Source organism: Chamaea fasciata, unplaced genomic scaffold, assembly GCF_029207755.1.
Source record: "Chamaea fasciata isolate MVZ Bird 193981 ecotype frontalis unplaced genomic scaffold, bChaFas1.0.hap1 SCAF_7, whole genome shotgun sequence".
Taxonomy (NCBI): domain Eukaryota; kingdom Metazoa; phylum Chordata; class Aves; order Passeriformes; family Sylviidae; genus Chamaea; species Chamaea fasciata.
In genome coordinates, this window is record NW_027094092.1 from 63,032,370 (window position 1) to 63,053,289 (window position 20,920).

At 60.5% G+C, this 20,920-nt stretch overlaps 1 protein-coding gene across 3 annotated transcripts in view; it reads left to right on the forward strand.

Moving 5' to 3' along the window:
• The window catches only part of LRFN5 (leucine rich repeat and fibronectin type III domain containing 5), a 45,588-nt gene extending 36,697 nt beyond the window's left edge, over positions 1-8,891 (forward strand). For 2 of the 3 annotated variants that reach the window (XM_066189211.1, XM_066189212.1), the window contains exon 3: positions 510-2,018. In XM_066189211.1, coding sequence (XP_066045308.1) covers positions 510-1,419 — 910 coding nt within the window. In that variant the 3' untranslated portion in view covers positions 1,420-2,018. Of the gene's footprint in view, positions 1-509; positions 2,019-8,490 lie in introns of those variants that run through there. The other variant, XM_066189213.1, reaches the window with a different exon arrangement.
• The last annotated feature ends 12,029 nt before the right edge of the window (positions 8,892-20,920 follow it).

The window sequence follows — 20,920 nt, forward strand, 5'->3', positions numbered from 1 at the left end:
TGCTGGCTGTAAGCTGAAAGAGGTTAGATGTAGATCAGGTAACTAAAAAAAATTCTTCCCCGTGAGGACAGTGAGACCCTGGCACAGATTCTTCAGAGAAGTCGTGGGTGCCCCATCCACTGAAGTGTCCGAGGCCAGGCTGGACAGGGCTCGGACCAACCTTGTGTAGTGGAAAGTGTTCCTGCCCTTTGCAGGAGAGTGAACTAGATGGTCTTTACATGTTGCTTCCAACCCAAGCCATTCTGTGATCCTGTGATTCCATGTTTTTGGTGTGGCTGTTGTGATGGGGGGCTCTGCCGTGCTGAGCCGTGCCAGGGGGCTGCAGTGAGTGCTGCTCCATCGCAGGGCAGGCAGGAGCTGCTGGGGGGATGGAGAGCAGCCCCACGGGGGTGTGGCAGAGGCAGGACGGACAGGCCGTGGTGGTGCCCGGCGTGGCCTGGGCTGCCCCACAGGGTGGGAAGGCGCCGGTGTGACCTCCAGGTTCATTCACTGGTTTCCTTCTCCCCCAGAATGATACCTCCCACGAGCAAAACCTTCCTGGTCAACAACCTGGCTGCGGGGACCATGTACGACCTGTGCGTCCTGGCCATCTACGACGACGGGATCACCTCGCTGACGGCCACCAGGGTGGTGGGCTGCACACAGTTCACCACCGAGCAGGACTACGTGCGCTGCCACTTCATGCAGTCCCAGTTCCTGGGCGGGACCATGATTATCATCATCGGCGGGATCATTGTGGCGTCCGTGCTCGTGTTCATCATCATCCTCATGATCCGCTACAAGGTGTGTAACAACAACGGGCAGCAGAAGGCCACCAAGGTCAGCAACGTGTACTCGCAGACCAACGGGGCTCAGCTGCAGGGCTGCGGCGGGGCGCTGTCGCAGTCCATGTCCAAGCAGGCTCTCGGGCACGAGGAGGGCGTCCAGTGCTGCAAGGCCGCCGCCGACGGCGCGACGCAGTCGCCGGACACCGGCTCCAGCCAGGACTCGGCCACCACTACCTCCGCTCTGCCTCCCACCTGGACTTCCAGCGCGTCCCTGTCGCAGAAGCAGAAGCGAAAGTCGGGGCCCAAGCCCGGCGGCGAGCCGCAGGCCGAGCCCGGGGGCGGCGCCGAGCCGCAGAACTCGAACAGAAATAACTCCACGGCCCTGCAGCCGGCCGAGGCGGGCCCCGGCGCCCACACGTACAAACGAGCACAAGCCAAGCCAAGTAAGTTCCTGACGCTGCCGGCAGACGCGTCCCGAGCCAAGCGGCGCCGGTCGCTGGGCGGGGAGCGGCTGGAGCCCCGCGGCGCCGGGCTGCGCTCCAAGCGGAGCATGTCCATGAACGGGATGCTGCTCCAGGCAGACTGCGCCGGGGCCCATAGCGGAAAAGCAACTTTCTCCAGTTCTGAGTGGATATTGGAAAGCACTGTGTGACCTGCTTTTTTTTTTCTTTTTTCTTTTTTTTTTTTTTTTTTTCTAATTTTGATTTCGACTTAAAGCACCAAACGTTGTGTGAAACTCCCTTTCCCAGGGAATTGGATTTGGATGTCCACTGCTGTCTCGCTGATTAATGGCTTGTTCCTGAGGGGTTCTGTATAAGCCACCCAGTGCACACGGGGGTTATTTAGTTTTCGTTTGGTTTTACTTAATATCAAAACCGAAGGCAACATTCAGAGATTAAAAAGAAAAAAAAAAAAAAAAAAAAGGAAAAAAAGATTAAGGGGCGAAAAAAAGCACGAAACAGCACCAGTGCCTTCCCTGCTCTAGGACTGGCTTCCTGGTTCTGCGGTAGCAGAAAACGAAAGAGAGAGTTTTCACAGAAAAAGCCTTTTATAAAGGAAATGCAATTTCCTCCAAGCTAACAAATAACCACTTCTGGATCAATCAGTAAAATGATATTTTTTAAACCGGTCAGACTGTACATTTCTTTTCCGTGACAATGGTGTTGCCTTTGTTTTCAGGCAAATGCTGTACAGGAGCAACAACGCTGTGTTGTTATGTTGTGTAAAATAAAATATTCACTCGGTACTCCAGCCGGCCTCGCGGTGACTGCCCCTCCGGAGCCGGGCTCGGGGCTCCACAGCTCCCACCCTGGGGCTGCCAGGAGCACGGGCAGGGCTGGCCGGGCACTGGGGGGCACCGGGGGCCCACGCTGCTGGGACGGTGCCTGAGCCACGGCCCCAGAGCACCCACGGGCCACGGAGCAGGACCTGTGCTGCAGCCTCTGGGGAGGGAGCGGGGCTGGGGCGCCTCGGGGGGCAGGGCAGGGCTGGGCAGGGTGGTCGGTGGGGCTGGCAGGGGGCTGGGGGGACAGGCAGGGGGCTGTGGGCAGACAGGGGGCTATCAGGGCAGGCAGGGGGCTGTGGGGGCAGGCAGGGGGCTGTGGGGGCAGGCAGGGGGCTGTGGGGGCAGTCAGGGGGCTGTGGGGGCAGTCAGGGGGCTGTGGGGGCAGGCAGGGGGCTGTGGGGGCAGGCAGGGGGCTGTGGGGGCAGTCAGGGGGCTGTGGGGGCAGACAGGGGGCTGTGGGGGCAGACAGGGGGCTGTGGGGGCAGGCAGGGGGCTCTCAGGGCAGTCAGGGGGCTATGGGGGCAGACAGGGGGCTGTGGGGGCAGGCAGGGGGCTGTGGGGGCAGTCAGGGGGCTGTGGGGGCAGGCAGGGGGCTGTGGGGGCAGTCAGGGGGCTGTGGGGGCAGGCAGGGGGCTGTGGGGGCAGTCAGGGGGCTGTCAGGGCAGGGAGGGGGCTATGGGGGCAGGCAGGGGGCTCTCAGGACAGTCAGGGGGCTGTGGGGGCAGGCAGGGGGCTATGGGGGCAGTCAGGGGGCTGTGGGGGCAGGCAGGGGGCTATGGGGGCAGGCAGGGGGCTGTGGGGGCAGACAGGGGGCTGTGGGGGCAGGCAGGGGGCTCTCAGGACAGTCAGGGGGCTGTGGGGGCAGGCAGGGGACTGTGGGGGCAGGCAGGGGGCTGTGGGGGCAGTCAGGGGGCTGTGGGGGCAGGCAGGGGGCTCTCAGGACAGTCAGGGGGCTGTGGGGGCAGGCAGGGGACTGTGGGGGCAGGCAGGGGGCTGTGGGGGCAGTCAGGGGGCTGTGGGGGCAGTCAGGGGGCTGTGGGGGCAGGCAGGGGGCTGTGGGGGCAGACAGGGGGCTGTGGGGGCAGGCAGGGGGCTGTGGGGGCAGTCAGGGGGCTGTGGGGGCAGGCAGGGGGCTCTCAGGACAGTCAGGGGGCTGTGGGGGCAGGCAGGGGACTGTGGGGGCAGGCAGGGGGCTGTGGGGGCAGTCAGGGGGCTGTGGGGGCAGTCAGGGGGCTGTGGGGGCAGGCAGGGGGCTGTGGGGGCAGTCAGGGGGCTGTGGGGGCAGTCAGGGGGCTGTGGGGGCAGGCAGGGGGCTGTGGGGGCAGTCAGGGGGCTGTGGGGGCAGTCAGGGGGCTATGGGGGCAGGCAGGGGGCTGTGGGGGCAGTCAGGGGGCTGTGGGGGCAGTCAGGGGGCTGTGGGGGCAGGCAGGGGGCTGTGGGGGCAGGCAGGGGGCTGTGGGGGCAGTCAGGGGGCTGTGGGGGCAGGCAGGGGGCTGGGGGGGCAGTCAGGGGGCTGTGGGGGCAGTCAGGGGGCTATGGGGGCAGGCAGGGGGCTCTCAGGGCAGGGAGGGGGCTGCAGCCACAGGGACGTGGCCATTGGGCACCTCAGTGGGGCTGGGCCGGCGGTGATGGTCCTCTCCTGCTGTCCTTGACTTTTGGGGCACATTTCCTCTGAACTGTACGGTTTGATCGAGTTGTTTTCAGTCCCTGCGTGCATTGAGGGGCCTGGAGGATGATGGTCTCACCCCTAAGCTGCTCTTAATTGCGGTGCCTGTGGGATGGAGTGGTTTTGGGCCGCTCTGTAGGGACAGAGCCCCGCAGCAGCAGGGGACAGCAGGTGCCAATTTCGTTGTGTGGATGGCAGCTGCTCTGCTCACTGTAAAGGGAAGCCTGCAGTTAATATTAATTAAACTCATATGGTCATCATATTCCAATTAGAGACAGCTTAACTCTGAATATCTGAGCGTTGTGCGTTCTCAGATGCCAAATAATAGGCTCCGGATGGGCTTTGTGGCCATGAAAGTGAGGGAACAGTCCAATTCTACACCCTGCGTGCTTCTTCTTGGGGGCGCCATAACTGAGGCAGGTGCCTGAGGCCAGCCTGGCCCCAGCCAGGGCAGCAGCCCCCGGGCAGCCGTGGGGGAACATCTGGGCGTGGGCCACAGCCCCTGGCACCCCGTCCCTGTCACCAGGGCTCTGGGGCTGGTGCTCTGGGGGATTTTATTGCCTGCCATGGGAGAGCAAAGCCAGTGAGGGTGGTGTGAAGGGCCTAAAGGGAAGAGGCTGCTTCTTTCTTAGAAACCCTTTCTGCTTCCCTCAGGAAATGCAGAGACCCAGCAGCAAAGCCTCAAAATGAGAAAACCCGCTTCCTGCTGGAAAAGTTTTTTAAAAAATACCACAGATCCCTCCTCAGATTGCTCTGGCAGCCCATAAGCAGTGCATGAGCAGAAGGGAGCTGTGAAATAAAGTGCTGTGAGGGACAGGGGTGGCCTGCCCGGGCTCTGGCAGTGTGTGACAAGGGCTTTGCTCAGCGTGGGTCAAACGTGGGCGTCTGAGCCCCGGCGAGGGGCTGTGCCGGCAGAGACGCCCTCTCCCCCGCGCTGGGGCACAGGGAGAGGTTCGCTGTGGGGTGGCTGGGTTTAATCCTGCACTTTAAAAACGTCAAATGAAAATGCTTTTCTGTGTTGTCTAGAACTGGACCTAAATCTCTGCGGTGTTCTGTGAAAGTGCTAAAATACTAACGGTGTCTTGTGGTTTGAGGAGGTTTATTTTTATATTTGTAATTTTTCACTCAAAGGAATAATTTTCTAAGCGCTGCAGCTGATGTTCTGTCCGTGGTGCCTCTGTGTCAAGCAGCTCCAGGGACCACCTGGCCCCGTGTTTGGTTTGGTTCTCTGCTGAGAGTGCAGGAAAGGGGATCTGGGCAGCCAGGGATTGCTCTGGTGCCGCTTTCTCCCCCTGGCTGAGAGGATCGTCCCTTGGGAATGCCCTGGGCATGGAATCACCTGTTCCCACTGCACTAACTCTGCCGTGGGACATTTTGTTTGATTCAGGCTTGATTCAAAGTGTGGGATGCCTCACGGAGGAGGAAGTTCTCTGTCCTTTGTGTTCTGCAGAAACCAGAGGTTGCCAACTGCGTGAGACAGAAAAGGTGCTGAGATGCTGCTGGATCAGAATAACTTCAGGTTATTTCCCCAGGCCGGAATAACTCCTCGCTGCAGGAGGTGCTGAACGGGGGCTGTGAGGAGCTGCGGCCCCAGCATCACCCCGGCTGTGGAGGGGTCTGCAGGGACACGGGCCCAGGGTGTCCCTCAGGCAACTGGGCTCTGTGTGCTCCTGCTCAGCTGGAGATGATCGGAGATCTTGGCCCTGAGAGGGTCTTTATTCACCGGTGCTGGCGGAGGAGAACCTCCTCCAGGAAGTTCGTGGCTCTTTCTGCAGTGGCTGGAGCACGAGTGTGTGCCCAGGCGCTCCCTGGGGACGGGACTCTGCTGGGGCTGGCTGTGCCCGCTGGAGGAGCTGGCTGTCATGTGGTGTCCCTGGGGCCTGAGCTGCCCTCCTGCTGTGTCCAGGCACGTCCTCACCGTGAATACATGGGAGTGCTTTGCTCTGCTGCCAACATGCCGTTGTGCCTGCAGCGTGTCCCTGTGTCCCCAGGTGTCCCCACGTGTCCCCAGCCCTCCCCGTGTGCCCACGTGGCTCCGCGGCCGTGCACAGGGGGCTGCAAAGCACAGCCAGGTGTCCTGTGTCCCACAGGGGACACGGCTCCTGGGCACACTGCCCCGCGGGGCGGGGCGCAGCTGCCTGCCCCAGAGCTCCAGCCCGGGCACCAGCTGCCCCCGTCCCTGCTGCGGGCACAGGGATGCCGCTGCCTCCTGGGGACCGTGGCAGCCCTGCTGGGCATTGCCCTGGGGGCGTCCCAGACCCGTGGGGTGACACGGGGCTGTGTGTGCCCTCTGGAACGTGCAGTAGGGCCCTTAGTGTGCCGTGGCAAGACTGCCTGAGGCCGTGGTGGGCACCCAGCACAGAGAGGGCACGCTGCTCCCTTGGGAAAGGCTTCACACCGGGGGAAATGGCTGCGGCTGCCACCGGGATCACTGCTCTTCCCACCGAGCAGGGCGGAGCAGAGCTGCAGCGGCGCTGCAGCCTGAGCAGTCCCACCGCAGAGTGGTCACAGCTGTCAGCGCTGTGAGCGCTCAGGGACGTGCACCTCGCTGTTCCACGGTGCTGCTGCCCGCCCAGGCTGCATCGTCGCTGCGCAGAGGCTGCACCAACAGCAGCCACCCGGCTGCTCGGTGCCTTCTCCTGGCAGTAATTTTAGTCTTGGTCGGAGTTCTGCTTTAAAAGCAGCAAACTGTGCCCAGCCTGCAGGGTCCTGCTTACGAGTAACAGGGTTCTCCCGTTTCCCCTCTGCAGATGTGTCCCTGTGTGCCTGGCTGTGTGTTGGGGTGTGTTGGGGTGTTTTGGGGTGTGCTGGGGTATGTTGGAGTGTGCTGGGGTGTGCTGGGGTGTGTTGGGGTGTGTGTTGGTGTGTTTTGGGGTGTTCTAGGGTGTGTTGGGGTGTGTTGGGGCGCTGGCCTGGGGCACAGCCTGTGCTGCCAGCTCACACCGTGCCGGGGTCATTGCCCACCACGGCCCCTGAGCCTCCCTGCAGGCCAGGCACCAGGTCTCGGCCCCTGTTCTGCGCTGCTGCACCCCCTGGGACTGTGGAGCTGTCCCTGGGGACATCAGGCACGGCCGAGGGGTCTGGCTGGTGCCAACCCAGCAGCAGCGTGTCCACCTTTGACTGCTGGCCGTGGGCAGGCAGCCAGGCAAGGCAGCTCTGCAAACAGCAGCCCCTGTGCCCTGTCCCTGAGTGCCCAGGCCTGGGGAGAGGCTGAGGTCCGGCGCAGGGACAGGTCTGTGGCGCCCAGGACAGCACCCACACCCCGCACCAGTGACACCTGCCCAGCGACAGGTGATCCTGCTGGGTTTGCTGACTGTGGGCTTCCAGTGCAATAGATTCATTCACGAGAGCCAATGAGAAGGTTCTGCTGGAGGGAAAGGGAAGCTTGGCTTGGAAGGAAGGAAACTTGAAAGGGAAAGAGCAGATGTGGCACGTGGCTGGCTGCAGACCCCACAACAGGGACTGCGTGTGTGTTAAAATGAACGGAATGAGCTGCAGGTTTTGTGGTGCTGTGTCACCTCAGGTCGTTTCAAGAACTGCACTTTAGAGGCATCTGGGTCAGGAAGCTGCAAGGTGAGCCCAGGCTGGTGCGCCTGGCCTGGTGTGAGCTGGTTTTCCTCCCGCACTGCCAGGCTGCTGCTCTGGAGGCACCCGCAGTGCTGTGTGTGAGCTGTGCCATCTCCTCTGCAGGGAAATTCCCACTGGGACGGGGAATGAGGAGAAGCAGTCAGGGGTGGAGCCCAGCCCCCTCGGTGGGCACACAGGGACCTCCACCTGGCTCAGCCTGGGCTCCCCGTGGCCAGTCTGGGCTGGGGCTGTGACCCACAGCAGCCCAAGGATGAGTTCAGTGGTGCCTGGTTGGTGTTTGCACGTGGCAGTGGCAGCCCTGCACTCCCCCAGGTGACGGGGCTGTGCTGGTGGGGCCAGTGCAGAGGGACCAGGTGGGGCTGCCCCATGGGCTGTGCCTGTGCCCGGGGTTGGTGTGGGGCAGGACAGTGACATGGCACGTCCTCATGGCAGTGCCTGCAGACCTGCTGTGTCTGCCCACTGCTGCTGTGCCCTGGTGTCCCCAGCTCTGCGTGCTCCCCTGGCACTGTGCAGAGCTGGAGGCCCTGCCGTGGGCAGAGGCTTGGCCTGTGCAAGGGCAGAAGCAAATCTAGAAAATGGAGAAGTCTCTGGCTCTGGAACTGTGGCCTTTGCTGGTTCTCTTGGGGGTTCTGGAGGTTGTTTTGTTAGCTGGATTTTCCCTGAAGCAGCAGCAGCAGCAGCAGCAGAAGTGCTGTGCCGGCACTCCTGATGGTGACAAGACTTGTGGCAGAGTGTGGCTGGGGACACTGGGTGCTGTTGTCCGAGTCTCCTGTCAGCTGCCATGCCCTGGTGCCCCAGCCCCTGCAGTGCTCATGGCACCAGGACAGGGGTGGCCGGGCCGAGGGCAGGGTCTGCTGCTGCCTCCTGCCCGGGCTGGCTCTGTGGCAGCCTCTGGGACCCTTGTGCAGTGCCCAGCTGGCCGTGCAGCAACTGTGGGGCCATCAGTGGGTGCTGTGTCCAGGCTGTGGGACCATCAGTGGGTGCTGTGCAGCAGCTGTGGGGCCATCAGTGGGTGCTGTGTCCAGGCTGTGGGACAATCAGTGGGTGCTGTGTCCAGGCTGGCCCCACGGCAGCTCCCGGGGCTCTCGCTGTGCTCCCTCCCACGTCAGCCCGGCGTTGGCCATGGGGAAAGGCTGGTGCTGCTGCTGCTCCCCTCACTGTGTCTGTTCTGTCTCTTTGTGCAGAAGCCGGGGCCTCCCTGCAGGACACCAGCCCTTCTGCACTCCCCGAAAACGTTTCCAGCGACGTTGTTCCTCGGCAGAAAACAATTCGGTTCCAACTCTGCGAGGACTGACTGTCGCACCGCTCGCCCTCCGAGTCCTTTACTTGAAGCTGCAGCCATCGAGGCCAGCTGCCTCCATAAACTGTCTTCCCCCCTCACAGGTGTCCCAGCTCCCAGCTGCCACTCCGAGCCCGAAATACCTGTTTTTTCTGGTGTCCAAGGTTTTTATAACTAAAGAATTACGGTGAAGAATCTGGTGGCAACAGCTGCGGTCCCAGGTCATGTTCCATGTCGCCAGTGGTGAGGTCACGAGCTGTAAACATGGTAGCTTCAATCACCTGAACAAATAAATGTTTTACTACAACGGCATGGGCATGTTGGTTGATCCAGGGGGTTGTGCCTGGCAGGTCGGTTGGCCCAGAGAATCCCTGTGCTGCCCAGGTCTGTGCCATGGAGGGACCCCTTGCTGCCCAGGTCTGTGCCATGGAGGGGCCCCTTGCTGCCCAGGTCTGTGCCATGGAGGGACCCCTTGCTGCCCAGGGTCTGTGCCATGGAGGGACCCCTTGCTGCCCAGGTCTGTGCCATGGAGGGACCCCTTGCTGCCCAGGGTCTGTGCCATGGAGGGGCCCCTTGCTGCCCAGGTCTGTGCCATGGAGGGGCCCCTTGCTGCCCGGGGTCCAGGTGCTCAGCCAGGCTGTCTGAGGGGGGGCTGGGCACTGCAGGGGGTGATGGTGGGCGATTGCTGTGCTCTGGGTGAGCAGTGAGCTGTGCCTGGCTGCAGCCCCAGCTCACAGCCACTGGTGCCACTGGCCCGGAGTGAACAGGCAGCCATGCCACCAGGGAGCTGCCGGCTTTGCCCCTTGGTGCTGGGCAGCGACACAGGCTGTGGGCAGAGGGAAAGCTCTGGGACACCGGGGTGCTGCCCCACAGAGCCCCGCTTCCCTGTGCCAGGAGGGCAGCCTGGGCTGTGCTGGGTGACAGCACCGTGTGGGTGACAGGCTGCTCCAGCACCGTGTGCCAGGAGTGCCATGGGGCAGGCACACACTGAGCACAGTGTGCCAGGAGTGCCATGGGGCCGGCAAACACTGAGCACAGTGTGCCAGGAGTGCCATGGGGCAGGCACACACTGAGCACAGTGTGCCAGGAGTGCCATGGGGCCGGCAAACACTGAGCACAGTGTGCCAGGAATGCCGTGGGGCAGGCAAACACTGAGCACAGTGTGCCAGGAGTGCCATGGGGCCGGCACACACTGAGCACAGTGTGCCAGGAGTGCCATGGGGTGGGCAAACACTGAGCACAGTGTGCCAGGAGTGCCATGGGGCAGGCACACACTGAGCACAGTGTGCCAGGAGTGCCATGGGGCAGGCACACACTGAGCACAGTGTGCCAGGAGTGCCATGGGGCCGGCAAACACTGAGCACAGTGTGCCAGGAGTGCCATGGGGCAGGCACACACTGAGCACAGTGTGCCAGGAGTGCCATGGGGCCGGCAAACACTGAGCACAGTGTGCCAGGAGTGCCATGGGGCAGGCACACACTGAGCACAGTGTGCCAGGAGTGCCATGGGGCAGCCACACACTGAGCACAGCGTGCCAGGAGTGCCATGGGGCAGGCAAACACTGAGCACAGTGTGCCAGGAGTGCCATGGAGCAGTGTCAGCCCTTACAGGATGCCCTAGAGTCGGGGGACATCTGGGGACTGGCCTGGGAGTCTCTGATGCTGCCGCAGCCCCTCGGTCCACATGGCCTCACCTTGCTCCTCTAACAAGACCAAAGCGTTTTTTTGGATTTTCTTTTTTTCTTTTCTCCCTTGTCAGCATTCCATCTGGCTCACAGATATAATTAGAGCTTCCTCAGAACCACAGTGAATCAGCCAGCCGTCACGTAACTTCAGGAGAACAGATGACAGCTGTGGCGTGTCTTGTCCCCAGGACTGGGGCTCTCCTGGGCCCGCTGCTGGCCCCCATCCTGCTGGGCTGGAGGTGGAGCTCAGCTGGGCTGAGTGACCTGCCCGTGGCTTGTCTGTACCAGCAGAGACACCAACACCTCCCCAGGACACAACAGCCCATGGAGGAGAGGCTGAGCTGAGCCAGGAATCCGTCAGGTCCCCTCCTATTCCTCCTGTGATGCTGCAGAGACAGGCTTCACCCCATGGCGCTGGCAAGGAGACCCCAGGCTTGGCACCCAGGGCTTGTGCCTGTGTGAAAACCTCTGATGTGGCCCCACAGAGCCTGGGCAGATGCTCCATGATGGATCCAGGGCACGGAATGCTGAGTGGGGCTGCAAGGGAGCAGCCAAGGCTTGGATCGGGAGGTGGATCGTGGCTCTGCTCCTCACCAAGCCTGAGCAGTAGTGCTCCTGGGGCTGCACACCGCCTGCATTTCATGTGCATTGAGCAGGTACTGCTCTTCCCTTCCCCTGCTGTGCAGGGCAAACGGGGCTTAAACCCTGGAAGAGACTGAGCCCCAGACAAACTGCTCCTCAGTGAAGTGTTCAGTGGGTGCTGAGCCCACAGGCCCTGCCCCTCTCTCTCTGCAGACTGGAGTGACTCCCCAGGGAAGTCCAGGACGACTTGGAGCAAGCAGGTGACACTGAAGTCTGCAAAGCACCTGGGCAGAGCAAATCCCTGGCCCAGGTGTGTGAGGGACAGGAATAGCAGGGGCTGCTGCTTCCTTCTGGCCTCCTGCATTCCACTCTGCAGCTGCCAGGACCTTTGTTACACCGGCGTGCTCCAAGTTCCAGCTGCACATCCACGCTTAGAATTTCTTTCCACATTACCATCACGTTATTCCCCCATTCAGCGGCTCCAATTTCAGGCTTCCATGCACATAGCAGAGCTGCTTTCCCCTTGCTGATTCCTTCCTGTATCCTTTTAATTAATTGTCCAGATAAGCTCCACGTGTCCATTTGATGTTAACTGGAAATTCGGCGTTCGTGGGGCAGGATCCACTGCAGCCGTGAGTCAGACTGGGGAAAAAACAACCCTTGGAAGACTCTGGAGCAGAGTGCTTTTGCTGCATGGTGCCGTGAGTGATCCTCTTGTTGGGCTGCCCTGCCCAGGATGGCATTTCACCCACCAAGGGTTTAGAGGAACATCAACAAGCAAAAGTGACCTCTTACGAGATCCAGAACTTGGAAACTTTCTGAAGGGTCATGCAAACCATCTCAGCTGCAAAAGCTGAAGGGAGCTCCGGCCCAGGAGCAGCACTTGTCCCCCGGTGGTCGGAGCAGTGTCCCATGGCGGCGGGGGCCAGGGTGAGCTCCCGGCCGGGTGGGCTCTGTGGTGCCTCAGGGGCTTCCCAGGGCCTGACCCTGTCGGCACTCACTGACTCACCGCTGGTGCTCATCACAGGCACTGGGGGGATTATTATGGGATCTGCTTCTCCTACTGAGTCACCAAAGGCCAGGAAATGTGTCCGTAGCTCTGAGGACGGTGCCCAAGGCCCAGGAGAGGCCATGGGATGCAGAGCACCCTGTCCCTGCAGCCTCCTGGGAGCTCAGCCGGCCTGCCACCCTGCTCTGGGCTCTGTGGGGTGACCAGGGGATGGTGGGGTGAGGAGTTATTCCCGTGCTGTTCAGGGCATCCTCAGTCAGAGCAGCCTGGACGTTGCAGCCCACCAGCGCTGTCACTGCAGCACTGCATGGCTCTTGCATCCTGCAAGGCACCAGAGGCAGCTGATGGCACTTTTCAGATTAAACCTTGTTTTCACAGAAATACACAGGATTATCATGGTCTAGTTCTGGTTTTGTTGGTTCTCTTTACTTCTTTTTTTAAGTAGGGGAAAATTAATTGAAGAAAAACTTTCTGTTTGGAGACAAGTGACACCCCAGAGCAGATTGAGGAGCGTCAGTCTGGAAGCAGGAACTCCAGATGGGGCTGGATTTGCAGTGGGGGTGTGAATCTCCTTTTCCTTACCTGATGCAAACAACACTCAAAATTAGCAGATGCTGCTGACAACTTCCTTGGTCTATTTCATTTGGGGTTTTGGTTGGCTGGGGTTTTTTGTTTGCTTATAATCTCATGGAAATGTTACAAAGCCCTGGACGCTCTTCCAGGCAGCACATCCCAGTTGTTCAGGTCCTGGGGCAGGGCAGAGGCAGCTCCTCCGGGCAGGGGCTGTGGTCCTGTGGGAGCTGTTTTCCAGGTCTTGCAGAGGCATTTTCATGGAAATGACAAACAGAGGTGGCAGCCAAGGGCAAGTGCAGTGCAGGGCACTGAAGGGGGACTCAGGGCTGGGAAAGATGCTCAGCTGGGCACATCCTGCTCAGTGGGCAGCAGCACACTCTGGGAGAAGTGGCCCCGAGCCCCTGTTGGCACAAGGAAGCTGGAGACACCCTGGAGGAGCCTCCCTTGGAGTGTCACTGTCACAGCCCCCGGGCCGGCCAGGGACAGGCACAGACAGGGGCAGGTGAGTCACCCCAGGTGTCCCCCGGCACAGGCACGTGAGGGGTCCTGAGGAGGGTGGTGCTGGGTCACCCTTTAAGGGATCGTGGTTTCCTGTATGTTTTTTCCATAAATTCTCTCGTGTGCACAGGGCTGGAGCAGGGCTGGTTTGGCCTTGGCACACGCCACAGGATGACATTGTCATCTCCTAAAGGGACTTTCCATCCTCTTTTCTGGGTGAAGCCGCTCCAGGAGTGGCAGCAGGGCGAACCCACACCGCTGAGAGGTGTTTGCTGGCTGAAAGGGGAGGCTGGGAGAGGGAAAGTTGCCGTGCCAGAGCCTGACTAGGGTGGCCTGACTTTGGGTGGGTGTGCAGCAGTTTTGGCTGTGTCGGGGGGGATGGCAGCTGGTGTTGGGGGTGGCTCTGCCATGTGCAGGGGCCCGCACAGGGAGGTGGGGATGTGTGTGTGTGTGTGAGCAGCCTCCAAGGGAACATCTTCCCTGAAACCAGAGAAAATTTAAAGTCAAGTATCTTTGCCTAGTGTTTTCGTAGAGTTGAAACCCCTTATAGGAGGTGAGGAGGGGGAAGGCAAAGCTTTAGAGAACGTTTATTTTGTAGTTACAATAAAGGCCATTCTTGAAAGCAGAAAGAGTCAGTTGTAGCTTTCCCAGAAGGATTCTTCCTGTAACCCACCAAAGCTGGGCTCAGGCTGACCTGAGGCTCAGCGGGTCACCAAACAGTGTCACGGGAGCAGAGGAGGGTGGGCAGCTGGGGACAGTGTGGCTCTGGGGGTGGTGACAGTCCTGGCTGGGTGCCCCACAGGGCTGGCCAGCAGTGTGCTGGGGGTTGGACTCGTTACACAGTGACTGAGGCTGACACGGGGCTGTGGAAGCACAGTGGGGAACAGAGCTGTGTGAACACGTGGTTACCTGTGCTGGACACACCTGTCTGGAGCTCTGTGGAGGCTCAGTACTGCTCCTTAAGCAGGGCTGAGGTCTGTTTGTGTGTTTTTGCTGATGCAGTAGATAAATGTGGTGCACAAGTGTCCTTTCTGTCCCCATTACCCCCTCACATGAACTGAACAAATAACAGGGTGAGCTTGGCTGAGAGGCTGCCGGTTGTGCTTTGGAGTGATGCAGCAGGGTACAAATTGCAAAGAGCGTCTTGACAGGTTGCAATAAGCTGAGCTTAAAAAAATTCCTTCAATATAGGAGAGCTGGGATTCTGTTTCTCATTTGGACACAGAGGAGGGTTATTAATCGTGCACTGACACTGCCAGAGGCACACGGCGTGCCCGGCTTGTGCCGCTGGAAGTACCTGCTCTGTGTCCAAATTCCCGGCGGCCTTGGGACTTGTTCCCCTCTCCCCAAGGCAAAGGCTGTCCTGGATAGTGCAGCGAGGAGGGTGCTGGGGTTTACAGGGGACTCCTGGGTCATCACTGATTGCAGCTGATGGCAAAGGTTGTGTTCACAGAATCACAGGAGGGTTTGGGTTGGAAGGGACCATCCCATTCCCACCCCTGCCATGGCAGGGACACCTCCCACTGTCCCAGGGACACCTCCCACTGTCCCAGGCTGCTCCAAATCCAATGTCCAACCTGGCCTTGGGCACTGCCAGGGATCCAGGGGTAGCCACAGCTGCTCTGGGCACCCTGTGCCAGGCCTCCATCGCCACCTTCACTGTAAAAAACTTACTTTTCTCTAATTCCTGTTGCTGTAGTTAACAGTGGATCATATGTTTCTTTCCAGCCTTTACTAACCAGAGAATTAAGATGCTCAAGTAAGATCCAGGACATGATGCCAGTGGAGAGATAAGGTTCTGTTTCTGCTGTCACGGTTCTGCTTCTGCTGCTGCTTTTGGGTTGCTGTGCTGGAAGCAGGAGCCTCGGGCAGGGTGCAGGGTGGGCTCAGGGTGACTGCAGGGTGGGTGCAGGGTGGGTGCAGGGTGAGTGCAGGGTGAGTGCAGGGTGGGTGCAGGGTGAGTGCAGGGTGAGTGCAGGGTGAGTGCAGGGTGGGTGCAGGGTGGGTGCAGGGTGGGTGCAGGGTGACTGCAGGGTGGGTGCAGGGTGGGTGCAGGGTGAGTGCAGGGTGAGTGCAGGGTGGGTGCAGGGTGGGTGCAGGGTGGGTGCAGGGTGAGTGCAGGGTGAGTGCAGGGTGAGTGCAGGGTGGGTGCAGGGTGGGTGCAGGGTGGGTGCAGGGTGAGTGCAGGGTGAGTGCAGGGTGAGTGCAGGGTGGGTGCAGGGTGAGTGCAGGGTGAGTGCAGGGTAGGTGCAGGGTGGGTGCAGGGTGAGTGCAGGGTGAGTGCAGGGTGAGTGCAGGGTGGGTGCAGGGTGAGTGCAGGGTGGGTGCAGGGTGGGCTCAGGGTGAGTGCAGGGTGGGTGCAGGGTGGGTGCAGGGTGAGTGCAGGGTGAGTGCAGGGTGGGCTCAGGGTGGGCTCAGGGTGAGTGCAGGGTGGGTGCAGGGTGGGTGCAGGGTGGGCTCAGGGTGAGTGCAGGGTGGGTGCAGGGTGAGTGCAGGGTGGGTGCAGGGTGGTCTCAGGGTGAGTGCAGGGTGGGTGCAGGGTGGGCTCAGGGTGAGTGCAGGGTGGGTGCAGGGTGGGCTCAGGGTGAGTGCAGGGTGGGTGCAGGGTGGGTGCAGGGTGAGTGCAGGGTGAGTGCAGGGTGGGTGCAGGGTGGGCTCAGGGTGGGCTCAGGGTGAGTGCAGGGTGGGCTCAGGGTGGGCTTAGGGTGAGTGCAGGGTGAGTGCAGGGTGGGTGCAGGAGCCCCGGGCAGGGTGGGCTCAGGAAGGGCTCAGGGTGGTTGCAGGGTGGGCTCAGGGTGAGTGCAGGGTGACTGCAGGGTGAGTGCAGGGTGGGTGCAGGGTGGGTGCAGGGTGAGTGCAGGGTGAGTGCAGGGTGAGTGCAGGGTGGGCTCAGGGTGAGTGCAGGGTGGGCTCAGGGTGAGTGCAGGGTGAGTGCAGGGTGGGTGCAGGGTGGGTGCAGGGTGGGTGCAGGGTGGGTGCAGGGTGAGTGCAGGGTGAGTGCAGGGTGAGTGCAGGGTGGGTGCAGGGTGGGTGCAGGGTGGGTGCAGGGTGGGTGCAGGGTGGTTGCAGGGTGGGTGCAGGGTGGGCTCAGGGTGAGTGCAGGGTGGGTGCAGGGTGGGTGCAGGGTGGGCTCAGGGTGAGTGCAGGGTGAGTGCAGGGTGGGTGCAGGAGCCCCGGGCAGGGTGGGCTCAGGGAGGGCTCAGGGTGGGTGCAGGAGCCCCGGGCAGGGTGCAGGAGCCCCGGGCAGGGTGCAGGGCGGGCGCAGGAGTGCTCCGTTCCCCGTCCCGCAGCGCTGGCTCCCCCCTCGGCCCCTGCCGTGCCTTTCCCGTCAGGCGGAACCCAGACCCGGGCAGAGGCAGCGGGAGCGGGCCGGGTCCGTGCCCGCGGTGTGCGGGAGGAGCGATGGTGCGGCTCGGCCCCCGCACGGGTGTTTATTTCGGTGCCGCAGGAACGCGTGGGCTGCTGGAGAGCGGCCAGCGCGGCTGGCAGAGCGCAGCCGGCTCGGGGACACGGCTCCGGCTGCGGATTGTGCCGGCCGGGAGCGGCCGAGCCCGCGGGATGCTCGCCTGCAGCCCCGCTCCGTGTCCCGCCGCTGCGGCCGGGGCGGGCGGGCAGCCGCGGGCAGGGCTGGGGAGAGACATTTCTGCTCCTGCCCCGAAACGTGACCCACAGCAGGGCCGAGCTGCTGTGGGCACAAGGCCCCGCCTGTGAGCCGCATCGGCTCCGGCGTGGAGAAGCACGGGCTGGCGGCTGGAGCCGTGCGCTGTGCCGGCCGCTGTGTCTGAGGGACAGGGCCCCGGGAAGGATTTAATATTTGCATTAGTATAAACCTAAATAAGATTTCAGGAGGGAGAGCTGTCCGATATGCTGATAGCCTTCAGATGGGTTTTGAAGGAAAAGGGAGTGCATGGGGTGTGACTGAAGAGGAAAGGAACCACCTCCCTGGTGTCTGGGAGGGAGGGAGGGAGGGAGGGAGGGAGGGAGGGAGGGAGGGAGGGAGAGGTGGATGGATGGAGAGATGGAGAGGTGGATGGATGGATGGATGGATGGATGGATGGATGGATGGATGGAGGGATGGATGGAGGGATGGATGGATGGAGGGATGGAGGGATGGATGGATGGATAGATAGACAGGGACACACATTCAGGGTTTGCAGAGCAAGTGGGCTGAAGGAGAGCCTGGGAACTGCCGAGGTGGGCAGCAGGGGCAGCTCACTCTGGGGCTCTGCTGTATGCTGAGGAAAGTTCTCTCAGGGCAGACTGCTGGGAATGGCACAGAACTTCTTCCGTTGAGGGGCTCCGAGGACATTCCTGTGATTCTGTGGTAAGAGAAAGTGCTTCCCTCTGAATTGAAGTCTTATAATTTTGGAAGGAAACCAAATGAACTGGGGGGGCTCTCACATACTCATAGCCTGTTGTACTTGCCTTTGCTCCCGAGCAGTTGTTTTGCCCAGCACACAGAAGGAGGAAGAAGTTGGTGGATGAAGCCTCTTGTCCCACTGTACCCCCTGCAAAGCTTCCTTGAGGAGGATCCTGGGGAAAAGAGCCCGAAATCACACTAGCAAGCCCTTTGGTGGAATTGTGTGGCAGAGGGAAGTTCAGCTGCCCGAGGAACGGGAGTTTTCTCTGTGTAACACAGATGAGCACAGAGAGACACACTTAGGGAGCGGTAACACAGGACCCCCCTGCCCGGGCATTCTCAGAGGTCTCCATCCCAAACCACTCCAAGGTTCTGTGTACCAGGGACACTCTGCCCTCTTCCCTTCACGTTTCATTCTTCCAGTTGCGAGATGTCACCTTGGGCTGGTTTAGAAGATGCTGACAGTGACTACAAGCACAAGGAAATCATCCCAGGAAACCCTTCAAGGGCTGGTTGTGGATCCTGGAGCCCCTTTGGCAACAGAATTAAACCTCAGTTACAATCGTGTGACATTACAAGCCTGTGACATTCTGCTGCTGGATTGTTGTCACCACACTGCTGGCCCCAGCTGCTGGGCTCCTGCAGCCTGGTGGCTCCTGGGCTCTGGGCTTTGTCCCTCTGAATGGAGATGGGTTTTTCCGGAGTGAATGAGCTGCCCTGGACTGTGCTGTTGTGGTGGCTCCACACAGACCGTGCCCAGGGAGCCACCTCTGCCCGCTGTGCTGGCTGTCCCTGTGCCAGGCTGGGATGTGCCCGCCGTGCTGGCTGTCCCCGTGCCAGGCTGGGATGTGCCCGCTGTGCTGGCTGTCCCTGTGCCAGGCTGGGATGTGCCCACGCCGCTGGGGAGGGACTTCCCTGCCTCAGTCCCTCTTGGTTCTGATGCCAATAACAACTGCAGAGCCAATCGACTCCTTCACAGGGTCTTGTGGGAACCTGCTCAAAAGGCATTTGCGATTCTTCAGGCACTTTCCTTCTGCTTCACTTCACCTTCCTACGTGCGTCCGTAGCGTGGAGCCAGGGCCGGAGACTGGGGATAAAATCCCTGTTTCCGTCCACGGCAGCCCCGGCCGTGGTGAGCGGATCCATGGGAGTGGTGGGTGCTGAGGGGGTGCTCAGCACGAGGGTTTGCTCCACTCAGCACATTTCACCGTGGGGCTGCCCAGGATTTCTCCCTCCTCCTCTCCCCTTGGCCAGTGCCTTAGGAAGGATCTTGGGCTTGTGGCATCTCCAGCCTGTGGGAAGAGCAGCCCAGCTCTGCCAGGACCTTGTGCTGGCAGGGTGGCCCCACGCCAGGACCGAGCCTCCTTCTGCCCTTCCTCCCCTCAGCTGGCTGCGATGGAGGGCGCCTTTGGAAAACCCCACAACGCCTTAAACAAAATCAAAAGCCACCACGTAATTTAAGAAAGGAGTGGAACAGAGCTGAGCAGAGGTTCCTGTGTTGGTAAATTATTTTATTTAGAGGAACAAGGGATGCAGTAAGAAATGGTTTTGGGTGTTTGCTTGGTTGCCTTTTTTATTTTTTTTTTTCCTGTTGATTTTCACCTTTGCATGGTGAAATAATAAAACCCATCCCCGCTCTGATCCAGGCAAACCTTTCCAGTTCCTAAGCATGCACTGATGCTTTGAAGAAGGAAAAAAAAAAAAAAAAAAAAAGGGAAGTGGGAAGGGAATCCGCAACACATTTCACACGGTTTTGCATTAAATCTTCATTATCTTTATCCCACCGGGTGCGTGTGATAGCACTTCATTTGCCAGCTGTGCACAGCTGGATGCTCCGGAGCACGGCAACGTCCCGAGGAACAGGGGTGGGCCGGCAGTGTCGGGGGGAGGCCGGCAGGGGTGCGGGGGTCTCGGTCACTCCCGGTGCCCTGCCGGGGTCCGGCCCCAGCCGTGAGGGGTGTACGGGGGTGGCCGGGGATGTCCAGGTGGGGGCCCGGCCCCGCCGCGCTGGATCCTGCCCTGGAGCATCCCTGGGGTCCCGCGGCTTCCCTCTGCCCGGGGAGAGGGGCGGCGGTGGGGACAGCGCCCACCCGCCCTGGGCACTGAGCTGCGGCTGCCCAGGTGTGCCCAGCTGTGCCCAGCTGTGCCCGGCCGTGCGCAGGTGTGCCCAGCTGTGCCCAGGTGTGCCCGGCCGTGCGCAGGTGTGCGCAGGTGTGCCCAGCTGTGCCCGGCCGTGCGCAGGTGTGCGCAGGTGTGCCCGGCCGTGCGCAGGTGTGCGCAGGTGTGCGCAGGTGTGCCCAGCTGTGCCCGGCTGTGCGCAGGTGTGCCCGGCTGTGCCCGGCTGTGCCCAGGTGTGCCCGGCTGTGCAGCCCCGGGGCAGGAGCGGCCTCTCCCGGGTACTGCTCATCAGCAGCTGGAGCCCCTCACACGGAACCCCCTTCCCTTCTCCCCGGCTGTCAGTCCGTGTCCGGAGCAATACAAACACCTGGGAGTTAACCCAGTGAGAGGGAGGAGCTGGTGTTTCCATCCGCTGCCCCAAATTATCTTCTGCGTAGCGTACGGGAGCGTAACTGACGTGGACACAGAAATCGTCATTAACAGCTCCTTTTCGTCTCATCTATTTGCTGTTGGTTTCTCCTCCCCTCCAAAACACAAAGTTTGTTTACTTTTCTCTATTATCTCCGTCTTCGCTTTAAATGTAGTGTCCTTTGTCTTTACCCCATTCAGAGTCAATGAAAACGGAAGGTTTGCATGCGAAAGAATGTGTATTTTAGCAGCGCGCTTAGAGCGCTGCTGTGTTTTGGTTGGTTTGGTTTCTTGGGGGGTGTTTTGATTCTCCTTTGCTTTGGGTTTTTGTTGTTTTTGTCGTGCGGGCTTTTTGTTTGTTTTGGTTTTGTTTTTTTTTTTTTTTAAGAATTTGCTTTTTCTCCTGACCCTTTTCTGTCTGGAACTTCTTGGATTCTCATACAATCCCCGCTGTTGTTCTTGCCAATACCAAACTAATGTCAAACGTATTTTTTTCCCATCTAAAGGTGTTAAGAAAACAAATCACCTCTGAAATGCTTTTTTCGTGTGTGGTTTTCCTTTGGTAGTTCCAGTAAGTGGTGTGAGGTGTTCCCCAGCACCTTTCCTGCTGAGAGGAGACTCAAACCTGGAAAAAAAAAAGGTGATGGACGGGAGAGACCGAGCCCTCTGGGTGCTGCATTTGTCACCTGCCCTGTGAGTGTCACTCTGGGCTCGGTGGGTCCCGGGGTGAGTGCGGGTGCCTGGACATCCCTGAGCAGCGAGACCCGGGCAGGGAATCCGACCCAACCCGCCTGGGGACAGCTGACTTGAGTTGCTGCTCCTTATTCCTGAGGAAGTCACCGGTTTATTTAAGTGTTCTAACGCAGGGACAAAGCGAGGCCATGACTGCTGGGCCTGCTATTCTGCGCGGCTTCAGCCTTTCCTGCTGCATTTGAGCCCAAGAACTGAATCTCAGGTTTCACCCGGCCCCAGTGTCGGGGCAGGTGGTGCAGAGGGAGCACCTGGGGCACCCTTGGCTGCGATGCTGCGGGAAAAGCAGCGCCTGGCTGAGCTGTGGCCGTGTCTGGGTTATCGACTGCTCTGCAGCCTCACGAGGGCTGGGA